This window comes from Quercus suber, unplaced genomic scaffold (assembly GCF_002906115.3).
Source record: "Quercus suber isolate HL8 unplaced genomic scaffold, Cork oak 2.0 scaffold_392, whole genome shotgun sequence".
NCBI classification, from domain to species: domain Eukaryota; kingdom Viridiplantae; phylum Streptophyta; class Magnoliopsida; order Fagales; family Fagaceae; genus Quercus; species Quercus suber.
This window is the reverse complement of record NW_027069844.1, coordinates 99340-112513: the sequence shown is the minus strand read 5'-3', so window position 1 is coordinate 112513 and position 13174 is coordinate 99340. Positions and strand designations below refer to the sequence as shown.

Here is a 13174-nt window from a genome sequence, read left to right as displayed (position 1 = left end):
ATTATTCATAACATAAGTTTTTGATTACCAATACACTTTGTAGTCGAAGTCATACTTTAGCATTGTTTTTATTATTGTTATTTTTTTACCAGCATACTTTAGCACTATTTAATTAATTATTAATGAAAGCCCGAACCACCGCCAATGATTATTAATAAAAAAGTGATATTTTAATAAAATAGATCACATGCCATGTGAAAATTTTAAAGTGCCTATATAGAATATAAAAAAAAATGAAATTTTATACTAAAGAGAATGAGATTAAAGAAAATGGACAATTTTGGTAAAAAGAGAGTCAAGAGAGTCAAAGACGCAACTCAGAAACTCAAAACGAACTTGGGAATCAAACATGAGCAAAGCAATGACATCGTCCGGATAATGGAATGATCCAGAAACTCAAATACACTTTGTAGTCGAAGTCATACTTTAGCATTGTTTTTGTTATTGTTATTTTTTTACCAGCATACTTTAGCATTATTTAATTAATTATTAATGAAAGCCCGAACCACTGCCTATGACTATAAATCCTCGCTCTCTTCCCAGTCTTTGCATACCAACTCACTTCTTCTCTCTTCTTAACAACCTTACTTCTCTATTTTCTTCAGTATCTTCACTTCTTTGATAATGGCGGACGAGGTGATTCTGCTAGGCACCTGGATCAGTATGTATGCGATGAGGGTCAAGATTGCACTGGCCGAGAAGGGTATCGAGTATGATTACAAGCAAGAGGACTTGAATAACAAGAGCCCTCTGCTTTTAGAGGCGAACCCCATTCACAAGAAGATCCCAGTTCTCATCCACAATGGGAAACCTGTGTGTGAGTCTCTCATCATTGTTCAGTACATAGATGAGGTCTGGAACGATAAGTCTCCATTGCTTCCCTCTGATCCGTACCAAAGAGCTCATGCCAGGTTCTGGGCTGATTTTGTTGATAAGAAGGTACCTTTAATGCCATTTCTTTTGTCTTTTACATTATTTTAATTTCTTTTCATTCTGGGTTAACGAGTTTTAATTTCAAGGCAATGACATTTGAAAGATTTAATTTGAAATTTGTATATTTTCTATAAATTTCATACTTTTCTTTTTCTTGAGCTCTAGAGAAATATTCTTCTATCTCTATAGATTTGGTTTAAAATTCATTACTGTCACTGTTCATCCTTGTAATACAATGTGTGGAAAATACAGGTTAGTGTTGCTTCACGGAAGTTATGGACTACAAAAGGAGAAGAGCTGGAGGCAGGCAAGAAGGAATTCTCTGAAACCTTAAAGATATTGGAGGGGGAGCTTGGTGACAAGCCTTACTTTGGGGGTGAAACATTTGGGTTTGTGGACCTTTCTCTTGTCACTTTCTACAGCTGGTTCCATGCCTATGAGGTATTTGGCAATATCAACATAGAGGCAGAGTGCCCCAAGATTATTGCATGGGGTAAAAGGTGCCTCCAAAAGGAGACTGTGGCAAAGTCTCTTCCTGACCAGAAGAAAGTTTATGAGGCTGTTGTGCAATTGAGGAAAATACGTGGCTACGAGTAGAGAAATGGTTTAGCCCGAATTATGATTTTCAGTGGCCCGTGTAAGAAATTTCATTCAGATTGTAATACTCAAGTTTCAAGTTTGTTTACTTTCAAAAAATAATTTAGGTTTGTTTCATTTGGGTCCGTTGAACTTGTAAGAAACTTTGATATGTGTTTTCTAAGCTTTAAATCAAATGGGCACGTGTTGTATTATGAATAAGAAAGACACCTTGTTGTGTCTTCTAAATTTTAGATCATGTTGTGCCTTAATTATATTTGGAATAAATAAAATTTTGGTAAATATGTGTGTATGTGGGGACATATTAACCACTGTATTTATAAATATAATAAACTCATTTTATAGTGAATAAGATGATATCCTGCACAATACAAGAACTACTTTACAATATCATTTGAAATAATTTTTAAGTATATTAAGACCTCAAATATGGAGACCTCAATCATAAACACCCAATTCATTATCTCAATGAGATTAAGAAAATTATCTATAATTATCAACATAAAGAGAATGTGAGTTCTAACAACAAATTTCTAAAAAAATAGCTAACTTTATAAATAATCAATTAAAATGTTTCTTTTTCTTTTTCTTTAGTTCTAAAACAAAAGAATATTCATGACTTTCCTAAACCAAAATCTCAAATACCCAAAGACTTAAAGCGAACCGTAACCTTCACAAAATCCACAATATCTAACTTCAATATCAAAATTGTAAGTTACTGTCACTGAATAGAAAACACAAGCCCTATTCCTTGGTCATAGCCTACTCATATGAGATATGAGTTAGAATCAATGATATTGCAATGTTGATGTTATGTAGGTGTTATTGAAGGTTGAAGGTAAATGACATCATTTTTGGTCCAAGTGTATTTGAGATAGAATGGAATGAAGGGCTATGAGCATATGCATATAATAGATTTGAAGTGAGAAGGGTGAATGGAAATGCAGAGAGTTTTTTGTATGTGTGAGAGATGAAAATCTTGAAACATTGAACCAAATGAAACAAATAGTAGTCTCAAAAAATTGAATAAAAAATGTAAGAAAAGTAGTCCTAAAAATTGAATCAAAGAACATAAAGAGTTTCTACTTTTAAATTTGTTCTTATCTCTAACGTGGCGTAATAGTATTTCAATTCTTTTCATAGAGTGCGCCACATGGTAGAACCTCAAGCTCTCTTGCATGAGATCTTTGCTTTTATATATATATATATATATATTGATGATTGATTGATAATTTTTTGTATTCTTGATTAAATTTTCTACCTGCTTGCTTGAGTTTGACATTGAGCTAGTCTTTGAATCACTTTCATAACATATATAGGGCTATATTGAACGTATAAATTAGAAGTTGAATTATGGGCAGTAAGGGATGGTTTTCATCTCTGCATCCTACTCCAAATCCAATCTGCTGAAAACTTGAAATAGAAATTGATACCAAATCTGTCGTTGGCTTGCTCGCCAATAATGATTACTCAAATGTTGAACCAAACCTCCCAGTGGACAATTAACCATTGTTTTAGAGAAGCCAACTCTTGTGCTGACTCCTTTGCAAAGAGCCAAAGATGGATGTCCACCTACAACAAGACTTCCTTATATTAGATACTCCATTGGGGGAGTTAACTTTACTTTTGATGTATGACCTTATAGGTCTGGGATGTAAAAGAATTTGCACCGAAACAAGCTCTATGGCGGGGTAGTTGTTTTGTTTATATAATATCCCTATTACCGAATTAAAGAAAGAAATTCTCCTATTTAGCTACCTCAAAAGCCCGATTGGATGATACTAACTCCTTTTTTATATCAGTTATAGTCATACTACATAGACTAATGTGCTTCTCTTTCTTTTTTTTTTTCTTTTTTTTTTTTTTTTTTTTTTTTTTTTTTTTTTTTTTTTAATTTTGATAAATGGTTATGTTTTTAGCCAATTTCTCTTGTTTAATCACATTCTCTTTATGTTGATAATTATAGATGATTTCCTTAATTTCATTGAGATAATGAATTGAGTGTTTATGATTGAGGTCTCCATATTTGATTCTGAGAATAAAATAGTTGAGGAAGTGTTTGAGAGGTTGCTTAAATTTATCTAATTTTGGGATATAAGTATTGTAAGGTTGAATTTAATCAACCATCTTGTTGGCTTTATTCCATGCCAAATTTTCTTGTAATTCAGTATTTAGAAACTCTGTATTTAGATGGAAATCTTGTAAGGGTAGTGGGTGAGAGAGTGTGAAGAAATGTTCAAGAATGAGCAGTGAAGCAAGGACTCGTGACTAGATCTCACTGGTAGCTCACAGCTGGCAAGCTACTAGATGATGCACAAGAGCTAAGCTTGCAAAAAAGCTGAACCGTCATGCCAGCTGTTGCACTAAAGGATAAAAAATCTAGTCTGGCAATTCAGTTAGCTCGCGGCTTGAAGCCAGCCAGCTCTGTTTTGGAAAAAACTGACTCTTCGCATTCCTTTCTCACCCTAGTATAAATACCCGTTATACCCATGAAATATTGAGAGATTCCAGAGAGAATTTTGAGAGAGAAACCCTAGAGAAAAACAAAATTGATTCATTCACAATCTTCACATAGTGACTCTTCAAATTCCTCTACTCTCACTCTCTCCATTGTTACATCCTTGAGAGGTTCATTACCCAAATCATTTTCTCACCATACCCATATTTGTGAGAAGGCTATTTGGTGCTTTGGGAAGCAGTTAGAAAGGGACCAATGGTTATTGGTTGATGTTATGGGCTATAGCGGAATCCAGTAAGCTAAAAAAGACAAAGATTCGGCGCAACCTCGCTGGAGCAATAAGTTTGGAGGGCTTAGGTACACTAGGTAGATTAGGCTTGGAGGGTCTTCTACTGTTCATGTATCCCAACTTTATTCTTTAGTGGATTATTGACCGCTTGAAAGGCGGCGAAGAGGTTCCGAAGGCGGTTTCCTCTTCGATAACACATCGTTGTGTTGTCCTTGTGTTTGCATCTCTCTTCTCTTAATCTTTGCCATTTAATTTCTGCTATGGATGTGATTTTATTTGGTTTAGATTGTTTATCAATTCTGTTATAAGCTTATGTTCATTTTCCGCACANTTTGGCATTTTGTAGCCACCTTAGTTTGTTTTTAATGAAGTTTGTTGATTATTAAAAATGGCCAAAATGGGATTTTGCCCTTTTTATAAATTAAAAAAAAATAAAAATAAAAAATAAACATTTTGCCCCATTTCACAAACTAATTAGAGAAATACCCCTATTTTGGAATTCGATTTTCTCAAAATCAAGTTTCAACGTCATTATAGGCTCCTTAAAACGCTACTATAGTTATGAGGCAATTAAAAAAAAAAAAAAAAACTCTTGCATGGAACTTGAGTTCATGGAGCTTGAGTTCCAAAACGCCACTATATAGTCCTTAAAACGCTACTATAGGGCTCCAGAAATTTTTATTTTTATTTTTTATTTTCAGTTTGTTGTAACTCGATTGTCCAAAAATCGAGTTTTAAATTGAAACTCAATCTTTAGAAAATCGAGTTTTAAAATGAAACTCAATTTTCAAAACAGAGACATTTCCCTAATTAATTTGAGAAATGAGGCAAAATGCTGAATTCATTATCTTTGGTTGGCTTTTGTATCCTTTTTTTTTTTTTTTTAAATAAAAAAAAAACAGAAAATACTTTGAAATCATCATTGATTTTTTTTTTTTTTTATCACTATGGCTCATATCACACAAAATAGTGATAAAAAAACTACAAAGAAGCCTACAAATTATGAGATCTAACAATTAAAAAAAAAAAACAAAAAGATAACTATACAAATATTCAATTAAAATATTTCCTTTTCTTTTTCTTTAGTTCTAAAAAAAAAAAAAAACATTTATGACTTTCCCAAACCAAAATCTCAAATACCCGAAGACTTAAAGCGAATCATAATCTTCACAAAATCCACAGCGTTTGATTTCAACATCAAAATTGTAAGTTATTGTCACTGAATAAAAAATGCAAGCCCCATTCCTTGGTCATAGCCTACTCATACAAGTTAGAATCAATGATACTGCAATGTTAATGTTATGTAGGTGTCGTTGAAGGTAAATGACATGATTTTTTTGTCTAAATGAATTTGAGATGAAATGGAATGAAGGGCTATGAGCATGTATATATAATAGATTAGAAGTGAAAAGGGTGAATGCAAATGCAAATAGCTTTTTGTGTGTGTGTGAGAGAGATAGAAAAATCTTGAAACATTGAACCAAATGAAACAAATAGTAATCTTAAAACATTGAATAAAAAATGTAATAAAAAATAGTCTTAAAACATTGAATTAAAGGAAATAAAGAGTCTCTACTTTTAAATTTGTTCTTATTTCTGATGTGACTTAATGATATTTCAATTCTTTTCATAGATTGTGCCATATGGTATAACCTCAAGCTCTCTCGCATGAAATCTCTGCTTTTATATAGATATTGATGATTGATTGATAATGTTTTGTAATCTTGATTAAGTTTTCTACCTGCTTGCTTGGGTTTGACTTTGAGCTAGTCTTTGAATCACTTTCATAACATATATAGGGTTATATTGAACGGATAAATTAGATACGGAATTTTGGGCAGTAAGGGATGGTTTTCGTCTTTGCATCCTACTCCAAATCCAATCTGTTGAAAACATGAAATAGAAACAGATACCAAATCTGTTGTTAGCTTGCTCGCCAATAATGATTCCTCAAATGTTGAACCGAATCTCCCAATGGACAATTAACCATTGTTTTAAAGAAGCCAACTCTCGTACTAACTCCTTTGCAAAGATGGATGTCCACCTACAACAAGACTTCCTTATCTTAGATACTCCATTAGTGGAGTTAACTGTACTTTTGATATATGACCTTATAGGTCTGGGATGTAAAAGAATTTGCACCGAAACAGCCTCTATGGCGGGATAGTTGTTTTGTTTATATAATATCCCTATTACCAAATTAAAGAAGGCAAATTCTCCTATTTAGCTACCTCAACAGCGCAATTGGATGATACTAACTCCTTTTTTAAATCGGTTATAGTCATACTTCTTCATAGGCTAATGTGCTTTTTTTTTTTTTTTAATAACAGCAAACTTCATTAAAACAAACTGAGGTGGCTACAAAATGCAATTAGCCTTGCAAGCATCCAGAATAACTTTAGGGGGTTGGAGCAAATGTATTATACTAAGAGAGAAGAGAGAACAATACTAATTTTCTAGAAAAGAGAGAACAATATAAAGAACATTCACATCAACTCGTGCAAATATTTCTATCTATTTTAGCATAAGAACTTACCTTTTTATTTTTATTTTTTTTTTTATTTTAAAATACTCACATTTCAAAACACCTCATATTAGAATATTTGTTTTATACTACATTTCATTAAAATATCGAATTTTCTTGATTTTTTTAATTGTTTCTCTGTCTTCATGCTCAACAACCATCATCCATTCTATTCCTTCATGGGATATGTAAAGAAAGAATAAAAAAATTAAGGGCAAAATGAATAGTGTCAATGTAAATTTACACAATTACTATAACAACCATATATTTTTACATAATTTTGCATGACATGATGTTAGTGAATTTTGGACTTAGTTGGCTAAAATGTGTTACTTTTTTTGTTAAATAAATACTTATGCGAGTGCTTTTAAAGCAGTAAATTAAAATATATAAAAAATTCTAAATAAATAAGCTTTTCTATACAATACTTACAAATTGATATCACATTCAAAGTGATTAGTGGACCTTAATTACCTCACAAATAAATATTTGAATTATTTTTTCTAGATTGATAATAAATCAATTTATATTGTTTTTTGTAATTGATAACACATTATTGTGTGGTAAGATGTTGTAAATTTATAGTTCCTCTTTAAACCAAGATATAAGAAAACAGCTGATTATTAGGGGAAAAAAAGAGAGTCAGAAGAGTCAAAGACGCAACACCCACTCGGTCAGCAATGCTATAGACTATAGTGAAAAATAACATGACCAAAGCAATGACACCAACCAGATTGGGGAATCAAACTTATCATTCATAAGATAGCGAGGGGAGTACTGAATAATAATCCCAATGCGTGCCCAATACACTTCATACTTTAACATTATTTTTTATGTTAATAGTATGTGATGTTGTTTTTTTATGTTTCTTAGACTTTTATCTCAAACGGAATCTTCTACTATGTGTTGGTGTGTGTTAGTTTAACTTGTCAAGCTTTTCGTCATCTAATAATGGGCTTGGTTTTGAATTCTTCCTATAATAGGGGTTATCGGCATGATGGTAAAGAAACAATCATCACAAAAGGGACACCAATAAATTTTAAATCCTATCGAATCAAAAAAAAAAAAAAAAAACATATATGAGCCTTTTCTCCACCCTTTTCATACATGCTATGAGAGAGTAGTCATATAAATTTTCATCTCACAGGATTTTTTTTCTTAAGGTTTAGAGATATATTCTTCAACCCCGGCAAATATGATTTAAAATTCATTACCGTCATTGTTCATCATTTTATTTAATCCGTGGAAAGTGGTAATACAATCTATATGGAAAATACAGGTTTATGATGTTTCAAAGAAGTTATGGACCACGAAAGGTGAAGAGCTAGAGGCAGGAAAGAAGGAATTCTTTGAAACCTTTAAGATATTGGAGGGGAGCTTGGTGACAAGCCTTACTTTAGGGGCGAAACATTTGGGTTTGTGGACCTTTCTCTTGTCACTTTCTATAGCTGGTTCCATGCCTTAGGTATTTTGGCAATATCAACAGAGGCAAAGTGCCCCAAGATTATTGCATGGGCTAAGAGGTGCCTCCAAAAGGAGACTCTGACCAAGTCTCTTGCTGACCAGAAGAAAGTTTATAAGGCTGTTGGGCAATTAAGGAAAATACGTGGCTTGGAGTAGGGAAATGGTTTAGCCCAAACCTTGGAGTATTTAGCATATTAGAATGGTTTTGAGTGTCCATTGAACTTGTAAGACACTTTGATATGTGTCTGCTGAGATTTAAAAACAATGGGCTTGTATTTTGTTCAATGAATAAGAAAGATACCTTGTTGAGTCTTCCATAACAAAATAAAAATTACTCTGCATTAAGTTTATATGCATAATTCGAGTTTACAATAAATTAGAAAAATAGAAAATACTATTTTTAGACAGAAATATAATTTCACAATAAAAAGATAGTTTTACTAAATATTGTTAAATATCATATATAGAGATAGCATTTACTTTTTTTTTTTTTTTTTTTTTTAATGGCAACAAAAAATTGTTTTAGTGACGAAATATTTCATCACTAAATGCAGTGGAATTTTGTAAGAAATGGTTTTAGTGACGAAAATTTTCGTCACTATATGTGCATGGATTTTCTTAAAAATAGTTTTAATGACGAATATTTTCGTCACTACATGTACCCGAAAATAGTTTTAGTGACGAAATTTTTCGTCACTAAATATGATTTAATAAACTGAAATGGTTTTAGTGACGAAATATTTTTGTCACTAAATACTGTTTTTAGCGAGGAAAACATTTAGCGACGAAATGTTTTCGTCGCTAAAAGTTTTTTTTTTTTTACCAAATCGGACTTTTAGTGACGAATTTTTTCGTCACTAAAAATACATTTTCTTGTAGTGAAATGTCATCTCTTCAAACCTCAAAGAATGAGAGTGTAATTACCCCTATATTCTTTAGTTGATTTTAAATTATATTCTATATTTACCCTACATTAAAATCCGACCAAATCATATTTTCTTCAAATAGTAGAATATATATATATATATTGTATAACAATCTTTAAAACACTTGTCTCTACTTCTCTTATAGTACTCTCACAATCACCCACTCCCTTTATGTATCATCTTTATATCATCTATCTGTTAAGCCAACTCCCCTTTTGTTGTGGGTACACCTTTCCCCACTTGTGGCAGAGTCAGAAATTTCTCTTAATGGAGGCCAATGTAAATGTATTATTATATTCCGGTATCTTTAACTCTCAATATAAATTTGTATGAATTTATTTTTGAATAAGAAAAAAAATCTTTTACTAAAGAGATTTTCTTAAATATTTTTGTAAACATATACTTTAGAATCTAATAAAATTGAGAGATGCTACATTTACAACAATTTTATAACATTTTTACAACAAATCACAAGTAGTTAGTTGTTATTGGTTTAAATTTGAAACTAACAATAAGATTATTTTTTTTGCCCCAACAATAACAACCAGTAACAACTTGCTACTTAGGATTTACTGTAAAAATATTGTAAAAGTTTTGTAGACATATCATTTCTCAATAAAATTAATGACTTATATATGACAAACAAAGTCAATATTAAAAGGAAATATAGGAGTCAACAGTAAATTAAATAGTTTTTTACTTTATTTTTTTTTTAATGGTCATTACTTAAAATTTATTCAAAATTTTGAATATTAACAGTAAAATATGGGAGAGGGGCATTTTGGAAAACTAGGGGGCCCTTGGTCTCCCTTTCCTTCGCCACTATTCCTCACCTGACCCCATTGTAATCCCTACATGGGTTTGTAAAGTCCATTGTCTATTTGTAATATATATATATATATATATTAATAACCAAAGCGCAGAGAAAATCTAATTGGATTTTAATTAAATTCTCAATTTTATGTCATGTGTCCATTTTTTTTTTTTTTGTAGCAAGTTATTGGATAGAAAAACGAAGAGTTTAAATCTAATTAAATTCTAAATTATACACACACACACACACACACACACACATACACACACCATTACACATTTTAGAAATGTATAATTTAAAAAAGTGTAAGCTAATACTATGCAATATTTGAGTTTCTTCTAAAAAAATGTATAATTGTAATTATTTTTAATTATACCCGTGCATATGTACGGGGCTACACGATGATATATAAATAGGCAAAATTTAGAGAAAGTTCAATTAGAATCCAATTTTACACCATGTGTCTAAATTTATGTGGGGATCATATACCATAATTATCCACTTAAGTTTGTACCATGTGTCTACTTAAGTTTTTTAATTTTTATATCAAATGAATTAATGAGTACAAAATACTTAGAATCTAATATTAATGAACTATAAATTATAAAAAAAAAAAAAACAATCACATATATTCAATAAAAATCACAACATGTTTTATCCTATTAGAAATTAGAAACAAAATATCATAAGTAGTATTAAATTTAGTTAAGAATTTTAATTTCTGAATAATTACTTTTATTTTTTTAAAATAATTTGATTAATTACTTATATTTTTATGATAAAAATAAATTTAGTTAAGAATTTTAATTTCTGAATAATTACTTTTATTTTTTTAAAATAATTTGATTAATTACTTATATTTTTATGATAAAAATTATGTTTAATTTTAAATGTATTTATACATATGCATTAATGCATATGTTACACACTATTTTTTTTTTAATAATTTGACTAATTATTTATATTTTTATAATAAAAATTGTATTTAATTTTAAATGCATCTATGCATTTGCATGTGTTACATATTAGTAATGATAAAAGCTATGTTCTATATGAAACGCCTACTAATTAATAAAGATTTGATTAAATTATATGTTTTTCCTATAGTTTTGGGTGATTTCAAATTAAACTTTAATTTCTTTAAAAGAAAATTACTTCAAACCATGAATATAACCCATTGCACCCTCGGTGGGTTATTGTTAACTAAAAATAGCTTAAATTCATAATCTATGACTAAACCTTTGGTTAATTTTTTTTAAACGTACATGTGAAATTACAAGAATGTTGTTCAAAGTTTTATTTATATATTAATTGAATAAATTTTCATTTTTATAATAAGTTGAATCTTACAAATCCTGCATGCACCATGTAACTCAATGTGAATATTATATATTTATATATGTTGTATAACATAATTTTACGAAATGACGCATTATAAGTCCATTGAAATTATTAGCATAATTTATTTTAAGTGAAATTATATTATGAAAGTTTTTTTTATATAAAAACTAGGATACTGCTTTGACTGAAACTCAATTATTTCAAAAAAAAAAAAATTAAAGGATACTATTATTTATTTAATTTTTTTAATTTAATAAAAATTATGATCTTAATATACGTTTTCCCATATAACTTGAAGAAATTTTGTTCTACTTTTATTATCTATTTCATTCTTTAACTTCAATAATATTGTAAAAATGTTTTCTTAGTTTACCAATGATTTTTAAATAATATCGCAAAGTTTTCAAAAATAATAATAATAATATCGCAAAGAGTATAATACTAATATATCTTACAAGTTGTGGTGTTTTCACCCAGATGCACTCATATTTATATATATATATATATAATGTTTTCCCTCGTTTCTTCAACAATATGTTTTTATTATGTGGCATACTATAAATAATTTAATTAAGATAAAGTGCTACAGGTAAGACTCTATATATTACTTAAAAATCATAAGTTTAAAATACAACTTCAATTAAAAAAAAAAAAAAAATCCTATTACTGATCATTTCAATAAATTATTAAAAATATTTATCATTTTTATTTTAAATTAAAAGCTTCATAAGTCTAAAACATTACGTCAATTAATTTTTTTTTTTTCATTATTTATCTTAATTGGAATGAGGCAAAAGAGAACCAAATCCTATATGAGTCCCACATTATTAAGGCAAAGGGAGTTGTGCTTTATATGGAGGCCTTAGACTTTAATTGGAAAAGGCCTTTTAAAACCTTAAGGAATAAGGCTATATGACACTCTCAAAAGAACAATATTTTACTAATGACGAGTTGAGGCATAACAAAAAAAACCTTTTAAAAGTGAGGTGAGAGAGAATCAAAACTTGACTACGTGGTCACATTTCCAATGCAAAGAGAATTATTATTCCTTATATGAAGGCCTCGAACTCTAATGGGTAAGAGGCCTTATAGGTTCTAACCTATTGATCTTTGTTGCCTCTCAAGATTGAGTACCGGATATCCTTTCATGTACCTCAAGATGAGCTTATTTAATTAGAAAATTCTTTGAACCAATAAAACCTCAACCATGATTTTACCTTCTCTGTGTAGAATTTGTGGAAAAAGTGATGGATAAATGCAAACCCACACAAGCGGATGACTCTGGTTGGATTCCTCTTCACTATGCCGCACACATGGGCGATGTGGAACTCGTAAAACTGTTTCTGAAAAAGGATACATCCCTTGCGCACATGACAGAGGAAAAAGGCATTCTGCCCTTCACATTTCAGCTAATAAAGGACATGTTGATGTAATGGATACACTCATTAAAAAATGTCCGTATACTTGTGAGTTGTTGGACAATAAAGGTAGGACAGCTCTTTATGCTGTAGAAAGTGGAAAGCCAGAAACACTAAAAGGCTGTTTGGCACCACTTTTTTTATCACTTAATTTTCATTACTCATTACTTATTACTCATTATTAATCACTTATCACCCATCACTCTAAAATACCATATTTGTTGGGAACTATCACTCACTTCTTATCACTTAATATTTTTCATACTATTTGTGGGCCCCATACATGTCACCGCTGTAGTTTTTTTTCTTTTTTTTTAGTACCCAACCTCATTGAACCCAGTGAACAAAAAAAAAAAAAAAAAAACCAGAAAAGACCAAACCAAAGAAAAAAAAAAAGAAAAAAAAAAAAA

General features: G+C 30.1%; 1 protein-coding gene and 1 non-coding gene across 2 annotated transcripts; both read left to right on the top strand.

Moving 5' to 3' along the window:
- Positions 1 to 531: 531 nt before the first annotated feature.
- LOC111999489 (probable glutathione S-transferase) lies at positions 532 to 1812 on the top strand. The gene is made up of 2 exons (XM_024031615.2): positions 532 to 939; positions 1186 to 1812. Exons 1-2 carry the CDS (start codon positions 625 to 627, stop codon positions 1528 to 1530), a joined length of 660 nt encoding a protein of 219 aa, XP_023887383.1. The 5' UTR covers positions 532 to 624; the 3' UTR covers positions 1531 to 1812.
- Positions 1813 to 8982: 7170 nt separating this feature from the next.
- On the top strand, positions 8983 to 9128 carry LOC136062217 (small nucleolar RNA snoR111). Its single transcript, XR_010624020.1, has one exon. It is a non-coding gene; the product is annotated as a small nucleolar RNA snoR111 (small nucleolar RNA).
- Positions 9129 to 13174: the final 4046 nt, after the last annotated feature.

What these genes read in the sequence shown, in the direction of transcription:
- LOC111999489 (XM_024031615.2), top strand. Translation starts at nt 625, where the DNA reads ATGGCGGACGAGGTGATTCTGCTAGGCACCTGGATCAGTATGTATGCG. An exon ending in CTGATTTTGTTGATAAGAAG is followed by an intron (nt 940 to 1,185) that starts GTACCTTTAATG and finishes TGGAAAATACAG; the next exon opens with GTTAGTGTTGCTTCACGGAA.